The sequence below is a fragment of the Chiloscyllium punctatum genome, chromosome 33 (assembly GCF_047496795.1).
Source record: "Chiloscyllium punctatum isolate Juve2018m chromosome 33, sChiPun1.3, whole genome shotgun sequence".
NCBI classification, from domain to species: domain Eukaryota; kingdom Metazoa; phylum Chordata; class Chondrichthyes; order Orectolobiformes; family Hemiscylliidae; genus Chiloscyllium; species Chiloscyllium punctatum.
Genome location: NC_092771.1, coordinates 15,646,496 through 15,667,091, shown reverse-complemented (window position 1 = coordinate 15,667,091; position 20,596 = coordinate 15,646,496). Strand labels below are relative to the sequence as shown.

General features: G+C 43.1%; 1 protein-coding gene across 12 annotated transcripts in view; it reads right to left on the bottom strand.

Annotated features, from left to right (window-relative positions):
* The window catches only part of LOC140458450 (CUGBP Elav-like family member 4), an 881,222-nt gene that overhangs the window by 23,706 nt on the left and 836,920 nt on the right, over nt 1-20,596 (bottom strand). For 9 of the 12 annotated variants that reach the window (XR_011953491.1, XM_072553037.1, XM_072553038.1 and 6 more), the window contains one exon: nt 11,644-11,793. The exons of the other annotated variants lie outside the window; for them this stretch is intronic. Coding sequence is in view for 8 of the 9 variants with exons in the window: in XM_072553037.1 (XP_072409138.1) it covers nt 11,666-11,793 (128 nt within the window). In the remaining variant the exon portion in view is untranslated. The remainder of the gene's footprint in view (nt 1-11,643; nt 11,794-20,596) is intronic. 12 annotated transcript variants of the gene reach the window in all.

The window sequence follows — 20,596 nt, the reverse complement described above, 5'->3', positions numbered from 1 at the left end:
CTGTTTCCACACTGTAATGTAATCTAATCTAATCATATCAAACACTGGGACTGTAGTAAACCCAGGGTATGGAGGCACCTTTTTCATCTGAAGTCACAGCTTCTGCTGCTTGCTATGGAGTCTCTTTGGAAAAACCTGGAACAACTTTAAAAAAATTGGAATGGCCTAGTTAAGAGGAAAGGTGGGGGTGATTTGAGATCCACAACAGGAGCCTTAAGGGAGTAAGCCATTTAATCCCTCAAGCCTGTTCTGCCATTCAGTTACATCACCGCTTATTTGTATTTTAACTTCAATTTTATTCAAACTTGCCAAATAAAAATCTAACGTTCCATTTTGAAATTACCAATTGACCACTGTTGTACAAAGTTATGGTTCTGAGAAGTTTTATGCCAAAGTTGTATTAATGTCCACTCAATCTGCTGATGTCACTAATCTTTGGGTGGGGATTCACATGGTCTGGCATGAGGTCCTAATGGAGACAGACCTGCTCCTGATAGTTTTGTCAGAGACATACTTACAATAGCACGACTGTATTGTAGAATGTAATCTGAGGGTTTGAGGATCTAAGTTGCATTTTAACTCCTGTCACTTAAAATATAACATGAAAACAAAGTGACTCTTTGTAACTGAACAGCTTAGTTCAAACCTAGAGACTTCTGTGTCTGTGAATGTAATAGTTGTATGTAACAATGATCTATAACAAACATTCTGTTGGATCCTTCAATACTATGTTACATATGTCTAGCTCTTGCATTATGGGGGTTAATAAAGGCATTGCCACATCAGGGTGAAGAAACCTTGCAGGAGACAAAACTTACATCACAACCGCTCTTCAATAGTTATGCCTAGCCTGTTAACTTGTACCTATTCCTACTGTGGAGTAAACTTCCTTTTGTTATCTAAGACAAGTGCCTCTTCTGGTTAAGACTTCTGGATGGTCTATTCTCTACCACTGACAATTGAGGCCTTAGACCAACACACAAAAGCAGGACTGGTGGGAGTACTGTGCTCCAGCCTCAAACTGCGGTTAATAACTCAGATTCCAATGCAACCTCCAGCCTTAACAGGTTTTTTAGGGCAACAAGTTTTAGTTGCCTTCTCTGCCTGTTGTTTGATGTTTCTAATTTAAAAAAAACACACAGGAAACTACCCTCTGGTAAACTGGGGAGGTGCAACAAAATTCATTACAGGAGCTTAAAAATTTTCCTGTCCTTTGTTTTTTCTCCAATGCTCATATTTTGATGCAATGTTCCTTTAATTGCTGACAGTGAGGGAACCACAGTGAGGATTTTCTGACTACTCAATGAAGCTCACCTGTCAACGGTTCCACCAGAAAAGACAACTCAAAGACAAAAGGGTCTTTGCAACAACCTTTTAGGTAACATAACCGAATGCTTGCTGGAAAATGGGAGAAGACGAGATGAATGTTTGATGGCATGATGAGCTGGAGGTTTTCCTTTTGTCCTGTAACTCCTTTTACTCTATGACTTTATGACTCTATCAGGAGGTAGCCACAGATTCGAAAAGCCAATTGTCTTACCTATTTTGCAGCCTTCAATCAGCTAATTGTCATAGTCATAAACTCCTACTCTGGAAATAGAACCAGTCTGACTCAAGATTGGGATACAGACAAACCCTAACCTCACACCTTTAATGCATTGTCTAAGCTGAGGTGCCACTTCTTTTTAAAAAAACTTTAAGCTATCTTGAGAATGTGATTTGAAAGAAGTTCTGGGATTTACATACTAATGAACTGAAACCTGCAACCCATTCTAAAAGATGAAAGACTTAACAGCAATTTAGGTTTGTTCAATATATCGGATCAGTTGCATGCACGACGCTGTGACCTTTTGCTGTAAATTCTGTGTCTTATGATCCTGCTCCATAGCTACCTGATGAAGGAGCAGTGCTCCGAATGCTAATACTTCCAAACAAACCTGTTGGACTATAACCTGGTGTAGTGTGACACCTGCACCAAGCAACCCCACTGCCCCGTGGCCAAACACTTCAACTCCCCTTCCTACTCTGCCGAAGACATGCAGGTCCTGGGCCTCCTCCATCACCACTCCCTTACCACCCAATGCCTGGAGGAAAAATGCCTCATCTTCCACCTTGGGACCCTCCAACTCCATGGCATTAATGTGGATTTCACCAGTTTCCTCATTTCCCCTCCCCCCACCTTACCCCAGTTCCAACCTTCCAGCTCAGCACCACCCTCATGACCTGTCCCACCTGTCCACCTTCCTTCCCACTCCACCCTCCCCTCTAATTTATTACCTTTTGCCCCACCTCCATCCACCCATTGCACTGTCAGCTACCTTCCCCCCAGCCCTACCCCCTTCCCATTTATCTCTCCACGCCCGAGGCTCCCAGCCTCATTCCCAAATGAAGGGCTTTTGCCCAAAACGTCGATTCTCCTGCTCCTCGGATGCTGCCTGACCTGCTGTGCTTTTCCAGCACCACATTCTCGACTCTAATCTCCAGTATATGCAGTCCTCACTTTTGCCTGATCTATAACTTTGTCTACCCCAGTTCAACACCGCACATCCACATTACCCCACTGAAACAGACCCTTTGGTCCAACCAGTCCATGCTGAATATGTTGCCAAACTAAACTAGTCCCACCTGACCCATATCCCTCCAAACCTTTTCTATTCAAGTATCTATCCGAATGTCTTGTAAATGTTGTAATTGTATCCATATCTATCACTTCCTCAGGAAGTTCATTAAGGCTGTTACCTAATCCCAAGTGAGATAAGGATGCTAATAATTCCCTTGATAACAGATTAACTCAAAGAGTGAAGTATTATCTATATAAACTTGCTGCCAGCAATCCAGCACTCTTGCGTTATAAGTATTTAATTAAGCAACACCCTTCAACTGACTGCCATCACAATATAATTAACATATTCAGTACAACCTCAACCATCCAAACTTCGGATTATCCAAATGCGATCTCAAAGTCCCGTAAAAACGGCATTCGGTAACTCAGCATTCAATTTAACCGCATTATGAGGTACATTGCCGGATAACCGAGAAATATTTGCTAACTGGCACTCAAATTACCACTTGTTTAGATTAGATTCCCTCCAGTGTGGAAACAGGCCCTTCGGCCCAACATGTCCACACGAACCCCCTGAAGAGTAACTCACCCAGACCCATTTCCTTCTGACTAACACTATGGGCAATTTAGCGTGGCCAATTCACCTGACCTGGACATCTTTGGATTGTGGGAGGAAACCAGAGCACCCAGAGGAAACCCACGCAGAGAATGTGCAAACTCTACACAGATGCCAGAGGCTGGAATCGAAGCTGGGACCCTGGTAGTGTGAGGCAGCAGTGCTAACCACTGAACCACCGTACCGCCCATATTGGATTGATTAACAGATCAATTATCCGAACAAAATACTCCCCGCCTGTCTCATTTGGATAATAAAGCAGGACTTATACATTCAGTGGAAAGGTCCTGGGGAGTGTTGCTGAACAAAGAGACCTTGGAGTGCAGGTTCGTAGCTCCTTGAAAGTAGAGTAACAGGTTGATAGGATAGTGATGAAGGCATATGTTATGCTTTCCTTTATTGGTCAGCGTACTGAGTACAGGAGTTGAGAGGTCATGATGTGACTGTACAGGACATTGGTTAGGCCACTATTGGAATATTGCGTGCAATTCTTGTCTCCTTCCTATTGGAAGGATGTTGTGAAACTTGAAAGGGTTCAGAAAAGATTTACAAGAATGTTGCCAGGGTTGGAGGATTTGAGCTACAGGGAGAGACTGAACAGCTGTGGCTATTTTCTCTGGAGCGTCGGAGGCTGAGGGGTGACCTTACAGAGGTTTATAAAATCATGAGGGGCATGGATCGGGTAAAAAGAGCAAAGTCAAAAGGGTGGTGGAGTCCAGAACTAGAGGTTTAAGGTGAGAGGTGAAACATATAAAAGAGACCTAAGGGGCAGCTTTTTCACGCAGAGGGTGTTGTGTGTATGGAATGAGCTGTCAGAGGAAGTGGTGGAGGCTCCTATTGTTGCAACATTTAAAAGACATCTGGATGGGTATATGAATGGGAAGGGATTGGAGGGATATGGGTAATGTCCTGGGTGGTAGGACTAGACTTGGTTGGGATGGTCGGCATAGACGAGTTGGACTGAAGGGTCTGTTTCCGTGCTGTACGTCTCTATGACTCTATGACTCTAATTGTGGTGCTATTGTAATTATCTACATTATTCTGTCATGTGCCATATCCACCTTATATCGTAAATATCCTTTGATCAGTCATAAATCTGTCCATTATCAGTTTGAATCCACATTCCTTGTTCTATTATTATGGTGGACTGGAATGAATAAATTGGGAGAACATGTTTGCATTCATAGAAGGAACAAGACCAAGATGGCATTGATTTGAAGTGAGCTGCAAAACTCGCAGGGGGTGGAGTGAGGAAATATCTTTTATTCAACGGGTAGAGGGGTTCAGTGGGCCCAGTGGTTAGCACTGCTGCCTCACATTGCCAGAGATCGGGGTTCAATCCCACCCTCGAGTGACTGGCTGTGTGGGTTTCCTCCCCTAATCAAAAAATGGACAGGTTAAGTGGATTGACCAAGCTAAATTTTCCATGGCGTCCAGGAACGTGCAGGCGAGATGGGTTAACCATGGGAAAATGCAAGTATATAGGGTAGGGGATGCTCTTTGGAGGGTTGATTTGGATTTGATGGGCTGAAAGGCCTGCTTCCACACTGTAGCGATTCAATGAATGAACTCTCCTTGGAACTGTGGTGGGAGGTAAGTCCAATTGAGACATTCAAGACAGCATTGGATGATTATTTGGATAGAAATAATGTGTATGGGGAGAAAGCAGGAGGTTGGCGTTGGGTATTGATGCTCATGGAACTAGCCGTTGCAGGCACAATAGGCCGCATGGCCTCCTTCTGTGCTGTAACAACTCGGTGATTCAGTCCAGAGTAGATTTACCTTTATTTCGTGATTTTGCTTTTCTAACACTTCCATGTGTAGAAAGCCCCTCAATCACCGCATTTGAGAAACAGAAAGTCAAGCCTTCCACCAGATATCCCAGACAGCAGAACTCTCTGGTGTTTGGGAGCCTGGAGGCTGCAGTCCCGGGTTTAATTATAATCCCTCAATGTTAGGGCGACAGAAACGGCTGCTGGGTGAGTCCCGTTCTCGTCAATGTGTGCATTTCAGTTTCAGAATCAATTGCTCTCACATACAGTGTTGCAGAATCTGTACGGTAGTGGGATGTCAGTTCCTCCGACAGATCGGGAAAGGTGAGAGGGTTGGATGCCCCTGATTGACTGGTTCTTGCTATTTTCCTTTTGTTAACTGATCCCATTACAGGCACCCAATTGTGACAACACGCAGTCACACATGTTCTTGCCTGGGTATATTTTGCCACCCACTTTGGAAACGAGCTTGAGTTGACCTCACTTGTTTTGTGTATTACAGTGGAATGGTATAATTTCTCCTGCTGCCTGTTTGACTTCATTGAAGAGAGTGGCAGCACGCAGGTGTTAAATAGGCTGTCAGATCTCGTAAGCTTCAAGTCACATTGCTCCTGTTAACCTGACCCCTTAATGTACTTTACTCATTAGGAAGATGGAAGTTATTGGAGAAAGACTCTTTTCATTAGAGACGGAAAGGATGCGCATGAGATTTGACAGAGATGCACAAAGTCAAATGGGGCCTGGCTTACATAGAATGGGGAGAAGCCATTCCCATTGGTGGAACCATTGAGAGGGGACAGGCATTGGTAAAGAAACAATGGTGACACAAGGAAAAATTGCTTCTCCCAGTGAGTGGTTGGCATCGGAATATGCTGCTGGAGAGTGTGGTGGAAGCATGTTCTATGGAGACATTCAAGAGAGAATTGGGATTATGATTGGAAAAGGAAGGACCTGGTGGGTTACAGGGAGAAGGAGGGACAACACCACTGGGTGCTTTGACCATTTTGTCAGCTGCCACAGACATGATGGGCTGAATGACATCTGCTGTGCGGAGACTGACTCGACAGCTTTTTACTCATGTGCCAGTGCTTCTCCTGTTATCGCAGTAGACTCATTAACAATCATCAGGAAGAGATTTCAAATATAGTGTTTTGTCTCTTGATTCCTGAGGGCTATCCATTTTGGGACTAGTTTGGTTACTTTGCCTTTGACTTCGTGGGTTTGTTCGCTGACCCTGTGTGTTTCTCTGCAGAAAAACACATTGGCGCAACGAACGAACCCACAACATCATCCACAACCCAAGCTACAGATCTTCTCAAGAACTCTACCTTGGCTATCTTTCTGAGACATCTCATTTCGGTTAATATTGTTCATTCTGTATGGTCTCTCACTAACTATGGAGAAAGGGCTCACTTGGTACAATAACTAGCATATAGTTAACTGCAGCTTCTTCCCCACAACATTTCACATCTTCTCTGGAATCCCTAACTAGCATCTAAGAATTCTAACCACAATGCTTTATGTCTACAACCTTCCACATACTCATGGTGTCTCTTTACTCCTTTCACACCTTCTTAAATATTCAGGTCATCAATGCACCCCATCGTTCTCTCCAGCATGACGCATTTTTCCTGCCCTCGTTGTTTCTAACAGGCTGACCTATCGGTATCATCTTGATTATTTTGGGTGCTTACTTGTTCTGCATGCTCAGCGTTGTGTTTTGAGGTCCTGAATTATGTGTCGTGTGACAGAATGTAAGTTTTTCAAGATTGTCCGTAATGTGGAAAGAAAGTAGATTTGGCTGGCCACGTCATCTACTGGAGTTCCATCCTGACAAAGCAAGGTTAAGCTGATTCATTTATTTCAGGGATTAATAAAATTGAGACATTGTGACGCTGATGGGTTCATGATCTTTTTTTGTGCTAAAGACACCTGATGAACAGTTCTGATGAAGAGTCACTGGATTCAAAACACTAACTCCGTTTTCTCACCATAGATGCTGTCAGAGTATTACCAGCATTCTGTTTCTATTGCAATTTGATGAAACACTTAGTAGGGACAACATAATCTCATAGAAAGGAGTTGACTTGCTCAGTTGGCTTGCTGGAGATGCAGTGATGTCAACAATATGGGTTCAATTCCCATAGGTTACTATCAAGGATTCTCCTTCTCAACCTCTCCTCTCGCCTGAGGTGGGGTGACCCTCACGTTAAACCAACACCAACCATTTTCCTCTCTCTAATGAGAGAGCAGCTTTCCAGTCTGGTTGGACTACTTTAGCTTTCTAATCTCATAAACTAAACCTGAAAATGGAAAACTTCCACTGATGGAGAATTACTTTATCAGGCTCAACATCCTTACTGTGTTTAATGTTTTCACTTTCTGGAATATCTTGTCACTGTTTCATAAGAATCTTACACCTTCCAGTGCACCAGATCTGAAATACCTGCTTAATTAGGGTGGTATAATGGCTCAGTGATTAGCACTGCTGCCTCACAGCACTAGGGACCCGTGTTCAATTACAACCTCGGGCAACTGGGTCTGTGTGGAGTTTTGTACATTCTCCCCATGTCTGCATGGGTTTCCTCCCACAGTCCAAAGATGTGAAGGTTAGGTGGGTTGGCTGTGCTAAATTGCCCAAAGTGTCCAGGGATGTGTAGGGCTAGCCATTGTAAACGTGGGGTTATAAGCACAGAATGGAGGTCTGAGTCTGGGTGAGATGCTCTTCATAGGGTCAGTGTGGAATTGATGGGCTGAATGGCCTCTTTCTGATCTGTTTGGATTCAATGATTCTATGAACATGTCTGACTTAAAAGTATAAATCTCGGCTGATGCTATAGTGGATTACGGACAGAACCTGTGGCTCCCTTCATTGATACATCAGCCGATGCTCTATCTGTTTATCCAGGTGTGCTTTTGCAATGGGGGAGCTGATTGGGTTTAGTATTCTGAAAGATGTTCTCAAATGGGACAAAGGGATTTCTTCAACTTGTAATTTTCTATGGATACGACACGCGGTATGTGCGATTCGTCTGTCAGTCAAACAAAATAATCTCCCTTTGCTGCTGAGTAATAGGCTTATTTTCAAATGTTACGCTGCCTTATGACAGTTCCAAAAATACAAATAATCATTTGAAGTCTTGCATGCTTCTGACAATCAGGGAATATCTTTATACCACCTGATGTGAAGGAGACAGAGAAACCCCCGCCAGTCCCAGACAAAAGAAATTTTGAAACCATGCTGTGAGACATTAGTAATGTTTGCACTAATACACTAGAATGAACTTCCAATAACTAGCCATTTACTATCAAAAATGACAGATTTGACAAATTCACAAGTAGCGGAGTTCAAATTCACACTTGCTCTCCGTTACAATGTCCAAAGCCCAGATTCATATTGGAAGTTGCTATGTAAACGTGTCACGCTGTACTTCTCATCTCCTGCCAGCAGAGGTATTGCAGCATCTGAGTTTTGTGATTTGCTTTATTCACTGGTAAAGCCAGCATTTATTGCCCACCCCTAAGGATAACTGAGAGACAACTCATTGCTATGGATATGGCAGCTGTTCAGGGGTAAAGCCAGCAGGTTTCTTTACCCAGGAGGGTGTATTAGTGAACCAGAAGTGTCTTCGCAACTATTGATGGTGACCATCACTATGGCTGCTTTCAATTCCAGATCTTTTTAAACAAAATAAATTCCGGCAGTAGCCAGTGTTGCAAACAGACTTAAGAGCATTAGCCCGTGGATGGATTGAACATTCTAACCTATTTTCTCTGCTCCCCTGATTCTCCTAAATTTTGCTAAATACATAAGTGGTATCGAGTCTTAGCTTTATATAAAATTTGGAAGTGCATGTATCATTGTAAATGGTAATTGTATTATATCTATGCTCCCTGGTTAATTATTTCCCTCACTTTTTAATTTTAATTCACCTCACACCATCCAGGACAAAGCAGCTCACTTGACTGGCATCACATTCACTTCCTTTATGATCAGTAGCAGCAGTGTGCAGCACTGACAAGATGTCCTGCAGAAATTCACCAGAGTTCCTTACACAGCACCTTCCAAACCCACAACCACTACCATCTAGAAGGGCAATAGCAGCAGATACAGCCAAACACCACCACCTGCAGGTTCCCTGCCAAATTGCACATCATTCCGACTGGGAAATACACTTGTATGTCGGTGTGTCTTTAATGTTGCTGGGTTTCCTTCCCTAATGGCATTGTGGACCTGTCCACAGCAAATAGACTGCGGCATTGCAGGAAGGCAGCTCACCACCACCCTCTGAAGGGCACCTAGGGGTGGGCAATGAATGCTGGCTCAGCTACCAACATGAATAAAAACTATATCTGGCCTTGCCCTTTCTGTGCACTACCACAGGAATACTAGGCTATTAATGGAAAATAAAGTAGCCTTAAATAGGGTTTAAATAACCCACAACTGGCATGCCACACAGTGCTAATGTATCCATTGTTACTTTGCACATAGCATGGTTTCAATCTCTCAGGGGCACTGGATACCTCTTGACGTCTACCAGGAACAGCACCCCCTTCCCCCACACCCGCAACGCACCCCTCTCCCAGCGTGGGGATGCAGCACCAGTCATTATCTATTCTCCTATACCGCCAGCTGTGCCCAGAATCTACACAGGCACATGCACTCCTAGGGTAGAATTTAATGCCTTTTTGTGAGTTAAGATCCATCAAGTGGGCGGATACAGAGTGGGGATTCACTGCTGCCTCTGCCTCCGATTAAGCGTGGAGGAGGAAGGCCAGTGGAGATATTTCTAACCCACCTGTTCAGAGATGTTATGACACACCTCAAGAGTGATTGGGACTTGGACCCAGGCCTCCTGGGTCAGAGGTAGGAACACTACCAGTGTGCTGTAAGCACCCAGGAAGATGACTGGATTGCCTTCCTGCCTGACACCAATTAATGCTCACTGAAAGGTTAATCGACCAGCGATGGGCAGGGGAATGACTGCGCAGTCTCTTGTCTTTAGGAAGAGTCCATCAGTCAAGGGCACTCGATATATAATCGAACAACCTGGCATCAGGAAGACTGGAGATTCCTACCAGAGTTGCTGACCCTGCCACTCTTTCCTCTGACTTACCCCTTCACTAGCTAGCCCACCCTGCATCACTGCCTCACTGACCTTTTTCCACTGATCCCTGGTGAAGGGCAAAGTGTATTACCTGCAGCAGCCATTGCTCCTGGGGGCGCCATTGGTAATGGACAGACATTGGTTTCTGATTGACCCTCACATTTGTTTGGGAGGAAGCACAGCATTTAAATGTCTCCCATAGAACTTGAGCCTTGGCAGCAGAGTTCCCAGCACGAGTTAAAAAATTAGTTTTTCCAACATATCGGGGAATGGTGCTGCCGTGTTTTTGTTGGAGGACATGAGCACTACTATTAAATTCTGCCCCGATACTGCCACAGGTATATACATGTTCACACACATACGCACACACACAGATCCATGAATGCATCCACACAAGTACTCCCATGCGCAATGACCCACGTACATAGATACAAATATTCTCATGCACACAATAACACACATAGTCTAAGAATCAGGGGCACGGCATTCAGGACTGAGATGAGGAAGAATATCTTCACTCAGAGAGTTGTGAATCTGTGGAAATCTCTCCCACAGGAAGCTGTTGGGGTCAGTTCACTAGATATTTTCAAGAGGAAGCTGGGCATGGCTCTTGCAGCTAAAAGGATCAAGAGATATAGAGAGAAAGCGGGACTGGTATTACATGATCAGCCATGATTATATTGAATGGTGGTGCACGCTCGAAGGGCCAAGTGTTCTACTCCTGCACCTATTTTCCTTGTTTCTACGTTTCCATGTTTCTTTAAACACTTATAATTCTGAAACAGATACATTTTTTCAAAAAATATTCTCTCACACACAATAATTTCTTTAAAAATTTAAAAATCTTACAAACATAATTTTTCAAGCTCTTTCCTTCCTGAGGACCGGAAGTCAATTGATTTCGAGAAAAGCAAAGGGACTTGTTCTGTGAGAATTGTGAAGAAGGCAAATGCCTCAATTATAATTTCCTCTGTTACTGTGCCAAAGGTTTTGAGGATGGCAAAAACAAAACGTTCAGACATCCTTAACGTGACATTCTGGGTGAGACCGTGCACAGCCAATGTCACCCAATCACTTCTGACCAATGGACCTGGCAGCACTGAGCTGACAATGGCACAGGGAAAGCTGTTATAACCTGTTACTGCTCGAAAGTGGGGAAGGAGGTTGGTGTGTGGATGAAGGAGCAACACAGGACAGAGAAAAACTGCTTGCGAAGAAAGCTCTTCACCAAGACATACTCAGACTTAAAGCTGCCTGCTTCTGCACAAGTATCATTCCCATTTACTATTCCTGACTTACTAATTAAGACACATTGCAAAATTGACCCATCTTTCATGTTCAAAGGATAACCCTTTTTGTTTTGGCTGAATCCCAACGTGCTTAAAATGCAACAAGTACACTTTTCTAATTGTTTCAACTATGACCAGATCATTTTTGTTTTTGTAAAGCAAGTGATACTGTGACATTCACATTACTGTATGGCTGGAGTGAGTAACTTGTGGTAATATTCTTTTGACTGCAGCACTGTGTGGTGACATGTTGACAGCAAGCTGTTCCATGCTCACACAGTGCTGGGATGTCTACCTGTTTAGGAGCGGTGGGAAGGTCAGTATGGTCGGTTAGCGTCTTTTGGTCGTTTCAGTTGTACTTTTAGCCTCTTCATCCCAATCTGAAAGCCGTTCATAGCCTGAATGGCAGCCTGAGCACTGGTAGGATTGTCAAAACTCACAAACCCTGGAAACAGCAAAAGATACATTTCAGAATGGTGAAATCTACTTATGGCCGAATTCTGAGCTCCCTGAGACATGGCCAGGGTTTCAGATACAAACGTCAATCACATCCTCAATGTAAAGACCTGACCTGTTTTATTTTGTGTACTTTTTTTTTGTCCTGCTCCTCATGACCCAACAACAGTGACCTTGTTGTCCACTTGGGCTTGTGCGTGTCTCTCATCACGTTGCTCATGCAACATCAGAGGGTACATCATTTCCTAATGCAGGCAGATTTATGCTACTTAAGATGGCATGTGCGAGTACACAGAGGAACCTCCTTTCCTATTGGATGTCTTGAGGGAAGCTGCTCAAGCAGAGTGCTGTCCATAATGGCTGGTTCCTTTAAGGCCCTGCTGCGCTCTGTTATTTCTTTACTTCTCTTCCGGAGGTGGGGGCAGCCCAGGCAAAGTTGGCATTTGCTGCCTGTCCCTAATTGCCCTTGAACTGAATGGCTTGCTCGACCTTTTCAGAGGGCAGTTAAGATTCAACAACATCACTGTGGGTCTGGTCACAAGGAACCAGATGGGTTTTAAAGGCAATTACAATAAGCTATGGGGATATCACTGCACTAGTAATCCAAAGGGCCAGGCTAACAGTCCAATGGAACATGGGTTCAAACCCAGCATGGCAGCTAAGTGAAATATGGATTTGACTAATAAACTCTGAATATAATTCTAGTCTCGCTGATAAAAATTAATTTGGTTCACTGATGCCTCTTCAAGGAAGGAATTCTATTGTCCCTCCCTGGTCTGGTCTGCATGTGACTCCAAACCCACAGTATTATGGTTGACTCCTAACTGCAGGACACTCAGCTCAATGGAATTAATAACAGCCCAGAAAAGAAAAGAAACATTCTAAATGGTCAGTACTACCGAAACTGGCTTTCAAATCCAGATTACTATCGAATTGAAGTTCAACTCAGAAAACAAAAAGGAAATTGCTGGCAAAGCTCAGCAGGTCTGGCTGCACCTGTTCCGGGTCTGAGTAAGGGGTTGCTCGATTTGAAACGTTGAGTCCAATTTCTCTCCACAGATGCTGCCAGAGCTTCTGAGCTTTGCCAGGAACGTCTGGTTTTGTTTCTGATTTACAGCATCCAGAGTTCTTTTGGTCTTTTTATCATTTGGAATTTCAGTTTCATCAGTTGCTGTAGTTTGATTTGAACGCATGACCCTCAACCTGGCTCACTAGTCCGTTGACGTCGTCACCACATCACAGTCTCTCCACCGAGGGGCAGAAGACCATGTCCTCGGTTAGAGACTAATTGCTGTTTCTCAGGGGTGTTCAGCTGGGGAAAGAGTTACATAAGTAAATAGATCCTGCAATGGCACATGACAGCACCATGCTGCAGAAACAGAACAGAAGGGAATGATTTTGTGCTCCCTAGATGAGAAGGTACTTACATACCCCTGGCTCTTCTCCACAGAGGAGAATTATCAGGTGCAGAATAGGATAATTAGCTTTCTTTCTCTTTTTTTTCCACAATGCTTGTTCTTCAAAGTACACTGCACATTGTCAGACTCTCTAGTTACTCAGTGGCGATGTGTTGAATTTGATAATTGAACCAACGCAAGCGTGACATGCATATGTGAGATTTTGAGACACAATGGAAGGACTGCTTTTATTTAACTACCAACTATTTTATCCTTGCTCCCTCATTGTGTTAGAGGAATTGTATTGAAAAGCAGCAAAACTCTGCGTTAATTGTGTAGAACCTTGGGTGGATCACTCTTGAGATTACGAGCACAATTCTAGCTTTCAACGCACAAAGAGGCTAACAGAAAAGGTTTAAAAATAGAGTTGACAAGGATGTGAGTAGAACTGAGTATTCATATCTACCATGAGAGTTAAATAGCCTGGTGCATTTTTCTCTGTGAAATAGAAAAGTCTGAGGGTGATATATGTCTTTAAAATGATGGGAGAATTTGCCAGGGTCAATATAGAGATGTTCCCACTTGTCGGGAGGTGGGGATGGTTCAGAGCTAGGGCTCATAAACACAAATAAATCCAATGGAACTCTGAAAGAACTTCCTTAACCGGTGGGTGGTTTTGTGGAAAAGATTCTGGAAGTGCTGGAAAGACTTGGTGTGTCTGGCTTCATCTGTGAATGGTTTTTCACTTCACAGACGCTGCCAGATCTGCTGAATTTCTCCAACACTGTTTTTATTTCAGATTTCCAGCGTCCGCAGTTATAGAGTCATAGAGATGTACTTTGTTCTTATTTTGATGCTTTTTGTGGAATTTGCTATTGCAGGGAATAAATGAGGCAAATAGTATTGATGTTCTCAAGGAGAGGCTGGCTAACTCCATCAAGGAGTAAAGGATAGAATGCTGATCTGAAGTGGCAGAAGGCTCTGATGGAACAGAACAGATGGGCTGAATGGCTTGTTTCTGTGCTGTAAATGTTGTTTAATCATTACTTATACCCTGATTATCTTTCATCCTTCTTAACATTGGGTGACTGTGAGGGGACATCTTCCAAACTTCTCCACGGGATTTTGCCAGCACAGTTCTGTGTGGCCCAATGAAGGTATAGGACTGGTGTCTCTCTAAGTTGTTCACTTCCCTTCCCTTCCTTACACCTGAGATGCAGAGGACATCTTCAAACCCTCTGCACGATTGGCCTTTAGTAAAAACCTAACCATTGAAATAAATGGAGCATTGGGTTGGACATTCAAGCTTTTTGAAAAGAGGTTTGCAAACCTAGCATGACCAATGTCTAGCATGACATTAGCTTCCTTTTTGGGGCGGCATGGCGGCTCAGTGGTCAGCACTGCTGCCTCACAGTGCCAGGGACCCAGGAACGATTCCCACCTTGGGCGACTGTCTGTGTGGAATTTGCACATTCTCCCCGTGTCTGCGTGGGTTTCCTCCGGGTGCTCTGGTTTCCTCCCACAGTCCAAAGATGCGCAGGTCAGGTGAATTGGACATGCTAAGTTGTCCCATAGAATTAGGTGCATTAGTCAGGGGTAAGTGTAGCGTGGGGGAGTGGGTCTGGGTGGGTTACTCTTTGGAGGGTAGGTGTGGACCTGTTGAGCCGAAGGGCCTGTTTCCATATTGTGAGGAATTGAATTTAATTTATAAGCACTGGGGCACAACTGGGTGTGATACAGAGAAGAAGGAGGAATTATTAATCAGTGACTATTCTGAATCAAATTGTCCTGTGGAACAATATAGAATAATAGGGTAGGGGAATGATCTGGGCGGGTTACTCTTTGGAGGGTCGGTGTGGACTTGATGGGCCAAATGGCCTATTTCCACACTATAGGGATTCTATGATTGGGGGTTCAATGAATAGTACAGCATCCTATTTCATGATAAGTAAAAGGTAAATGTACAGCAGATGTAAAAAAGAACAATGAATAAAGTGTGATAGTGGGATCAATTCAGGAAGACTCCAGATTCAAATGAGGAGATGGTGGATTGAGGAATCAGGTTTGATTTCAATGTCTATGTTGCACTCCTTTAAACCAGACACCACAATCGGCTCCTGACTTCGCAAAGCTATTCTCAATTTATTAGAGTCATTGAGGTCTAAAGCACCAAAAGAGGCCCTATCCAGTCTGTACCAGTCAAAAAGACCCACCTAATTATTCTAATCCCATTTTCCAGCAAATCACCTATACCTCACATGCCCAGGTACATATTTAAATTCAAACTTCCCCATCTACCACGGTAGGCCAGTGATGTTCCTGCTATGCCATTGCTTCCCTTTGAGTTAGCAGAAAGCAGTCACTTGATGGTGCAGAACTTCAATGTTGTTGACAAGCAAGTGATAAGTTGCCAAATGTTTTCATCTTCTACCCATCAGGACAAATGCAAGAATCTCAGATTTTAAGCAACCACAATAGTTGGAAAGCAAGTAGCTATACGGAGCAGCCAAATTAACAGTAAGGTCCTCCAAACAGCAATTATTTCATAGCTTAGCCAATTGGAGTCAACTTGCCATTCATTCAGAATCCTCTTCTCCTGTAGTATAAACTGTTGTGATCATTTGAAATTTGGCACTCTTGCATTGGTCCTGATGAGTACAAGGAGTTAAGCTTCAGCAACATGTCCCTCATTTCAACAGCACAAACAGAAAACTTTGAGAATGGATCTCCAGTAAGATCCTTCTGTTACACCTCCCTTTCTGTCCTTAGAACATGGGGATAACATACTTGTATTCTTGAAGGTACCACATTTAAGTTATGCTGCAAATGTAGAATTGTTAGGATAAAGTCTCATCTTCACCACAGTCTGACACAAAATGATCACTCATTTGTTTGAAACCCACCTGATTGTCATCCTATTGAAGTCTAGTTTAACAGGACAGTATCTCATTTTAAGAAAGAAAACATTTTGCATTTACATTTCACACCATCAGGAAATCCCAAAGTGAAGAATGTGTATCTTGTAGTCGCCCTTCTAATCATAAAATGTAGGAAATGAAACAGCCAAACTGTGCAAATGATTTAGTAACCCAAGAATCTGTTTCTTTGGGATGTTATCTGTGGAATAATTACTGGCCCAGGGACTGGAAGAAAATCCCCTGAAGTTCTTTGTCACAATGTATGAGATCATTTCTGTTCATTGGAGCAGACAAATAGGGTGTCTGTTTCAATTTCTGACAGACAGTGCTTACAACAGTGCAGCACTCCCTCAGGACTGCACTTGAATGCCAGGCTAGACTTTATGCCTTAATTATTGCAGTGGTGCCTGAACCACTATTGAAGTTGCGTGGTGTTCTAGATGATGTTTAGGGTCCACCGCTCTGGGATTGAGATGTGACTAGAGTCTTAGGACTTTCAAAGTAATTCTTTATCTTCACCACGTGAACTGCATAGATTCTAATTAAGCGCAAGGTCTAAGCACTTCTCCACCTTAATCATTGTCATCAATGAGACAGCCTCCTACGTTCGTGCTCAAGTACTTACCTTCTCAGTCTGAGGCCTCCTACTGAGTGAATGTGACAACTGATTTATCAATAAGACAGAGAAGCAGAAGTCGGCCATTCAGCCCTTCAAGTCTGCTCCAACATTCAACGAGATCATGGCTGATCTGTTAATCCCAAACTCCACTTGCCTGTCTTTTTCCCATAACTCTTCATTTTCTTACTGAATAAAAATCTGTTTTTCTCAGCCTTGAATGTACGTCATGACCCGGCCTCGACAACCTGCTATGTTAAATAATTCCACAGGATTACAACCCTCAGAAAAGAAATTCTTCCTAACCCTAACGCTATCCCTATGTCCTAAATGGGCAATCCCTTAGTCTGAGATTACGCCCTCTGTTCCTAGACTCTCCCACAAGAGGAAACAACCTCTCCAACATCTACCATGTCAAATCAATTTATGGCAGACCTATAGAGAATATCAGAATGCCATTAGATTTTCCAAAAGGTTTTACTACTTGGCTTTGTTAGTAACCGCTTGATGGGAACCGTCCAAAATTGATTCTCTGTCATCTTTCTCCAGTCATTATTTGGATTCAGATACCTCACGAAATGAGTGTGCTGGTCTTGATTAAAAAATATGGTCAGGAATTAGATGGGCTCAATGGTCACTTTCCAAATTGCAACAATTCTGTAATTCTGACCTATCAGGCTTGTTCAGAGTCATCTTCAGCAGATTCATTTTTCTATGTCTATTGACACCCTCGAGGCTACAATTAATTTGAAATATTATGGCCGCAAGAGCAGGTTAGGGGCCGGGTATTCTGTGCTGAATCATTCACTTCCAGAATCTTTACCATCCTTTTAAAAAAATCTTTAATGCTCAGCATTTATTGACCATCCCTAAGTGCCCTTGAACTGAGTGGCTTGCTTGAACATTTCAGATATTTTCAAAAGAGTCAACCACATTGCTCTGGGTTTGGCATCATATGTAGACTAGATCAGAACGGCTGGTTACCTTCTCCAAAGGGCACAGTGAACTAAAAGCATTATTACATCAACCAATGATGCTTTCATGGTCACCATAACTGAGGCTAGCTTTTCACTCCAGTGGTTGCTGGGATTTAAAACCATGACCACAGTGCATTAACGCACCCAGTGATATGACCACTACATCACTGTCTCTCCAAGGCACAGGAAAGGCACATCAGGGAATACTCCTCACTTGCCTGGATGGCTACACATCCAACAACATTCAAGAAGCTCACCAGCATCTAAAACTTAACTGCTTTAATTGGCACTCGATCCACTTCCTTAAATATTCACCCTTGACCGCTGATATACCAGCAGCAGTAACGTGCATTCTGGAAAGAATTCACTGCAGGAATTTCTCTGAAAGCCTCCTTTAACTGGACCTTCTAAACTCAAGTTCAAGTAAAAGAACAAAAGCAGCAGGTACATGGGAACACCAAGGCTTCCTGACCTGGAACTGTATCACTATTCCTGTTGTCATGAGATCAAAATCTTGGAACTAGATCCAAGCATTGCTATTCAACTACTTATGTACTTCTTGTTGTGGGTACGTTCGCCAAACATACCCACAGCAACTGCAACCAGCATCTGAGCTACAAATCTTTGCACAAATCTTGAACTTTTGTACTGTAATATTCCTTTAATAATAATCTTGATACAGCTCTAGTGTGTATTGGACCTCTCTCACCACGTGTTCACTTTCGGCTTAGTCTCTTTTCTCTTGTTGATGTCAGCATCAGGCAATAGCTAACCTCATCATGATCTGCATGGGTCTCACTAAACCAGTGACTCTGGTTTTGTTTTCTGACTAGACAAAGGAACTCGACTTCACTGCATGGTCAAATTTTACAAGGTACATGACTGATAGAAAGAAATGGTTGGGGAGTTAGGGACAAACCAGAGAATTGAAGACAAGAAATAGCAAGAAATAGCTAAAGATTTAGAGAATTAAGGTTTGAGAGATGGATTGGTAAGATAGTGGTTAGCACTGCTGCGTCACAGCACCAGGGACCCAGGTTCAATTCCAGCCTCGGGTGACTGCCTGTGTGGACTTTGCACATTCTCCCTGTGTCTGTGTGGGTTTCCTCCCATGGCCCAAAGATGTGCGGGTCAGGTGAATTGGCCATGCTAAATTGCCCATAATGTTTGGTGCATTTGTCAGAGGGAAATGAGTCTGGGTGAGTTACTCTTCAGAGGAACATAGAACATTGAACATTACAGCACAGTATAGGCCCTTCGGCCCTCAATGTTGCGCTGACCTGTCATACCAATCTGAAGCCCATCTAACCTACACTATTACGTGTGCGTCCATATGCTTGTCCAATGACAACTTAAATGTACTTAAAGTTGGCGAATCTTAAGTTGCAGGCAAAGCATTCCATACCCTTACTACTCTTTGAGTAGTGTAGACTTGGGCCAAATGGCCTGTTTCCACACTGTAGGGAATCTAATCTAAATGGATGGGTAGAGAGAAGTAGTGAGATAAAATGGTAGAGAGTTGAACAGAAGATGAACTGAATCAGGACCATTTCAATATATTAAAAATTGACCTTAGGGTGTTGAGTGTCAATGGCAAGGTTAAAATTTATTGCCCATGAGAAGGTGATAGGGCACCTTCGCTGTAGGCTTTATGGTGTGGGTACGTCCACAGTAATGGTCACACTCTGGTACAACACACTTTGTGGCTGTTAAAAATCACCCACATTGGCACTGATGTGGTGTTACGTATAAACCAGACCTAGTAAGAATGAAAGATTTCCTTCAATGAAGACCATTAGTGAACCAGGGTTTTGACTCCAATCATGTAGTTTCATGAATTGATCAATAAGGTTTGCACTTTATTCCAGATTGGTTGAGTAATTGACTTTAATTTCCCCAGCCTCTGGTGCGTTTCGAGCTCATGTCTCCAGAGTACAGGTACACAATCGTTGATCTGAAATTCCGAAATCCAAAAAGCTCTGAAATCTGAAATTCTTTTCATGGAGTGCAGAGCGTCATTTTGGCATGCGAACATGTGACCCAACTCCACACCCATCCGAATTGTGTTTCAGCGCTCAGACTATTCCCACATGTGTCTGCCGTTAGGTAATTTTTAAAACTTTCACTGTGAAAATGCCATTTATTCCGAAATCCGAAAAATTCCAAATTCCGAAAAACAACTGGCCTCAAGGATTTTGGATAAAGGATTGTGTACCTGATTGTAACTCAGGCCATGAACATACACATCCATAACACTACCACTGGGTTTCTAACCTTGTAAAAAAGAGAATATTTTCATTAAACAGCAGGGACAGAGAGACAGAGACAGAGTGAGAAAGTGTGTGAGAAAGAAGAGAGATAGTAAAACAGTGAGAAAGAATATTTCGTGCAGGCATTGTATTGTAAGAGGACGTTACAGTTGGTGCCAACTGAAGGACAATGAACTGGAGTGTTTCCAACTATCAACATACATGGGAATTTTAAAGGGATTCAGAAATGTCCAAATATTCAAGGACTAGGCCAGAGTACACTGTTGTTCTCTGATGGTTGACAGACAATCTGATTTCATGCAACCAGGGAATTAATTCAGAACTGTATGCATATTTCAGTTTTGAAGTGGAGGTGACATTTTCCATGACCTGACCCCATGAATAAAGTATTACCATTATATTGTGGTCTGAGCTGCTGGAAATTTGAAATCGAGTGATATGGAGATATCAAGTAGCGTGACTGACAGCTCATTTTAAACTGGCTGGTGCCTCTCCGTACTCAACTGCATGAATTATCAAGCTCCCAGCTGCCATTTATAGATCAAATCGCATAACAGCAGGTCACGTTACAACTCTGGGCGGGCAGACATGTTAACGTGGCCCTTTTGAGTGGC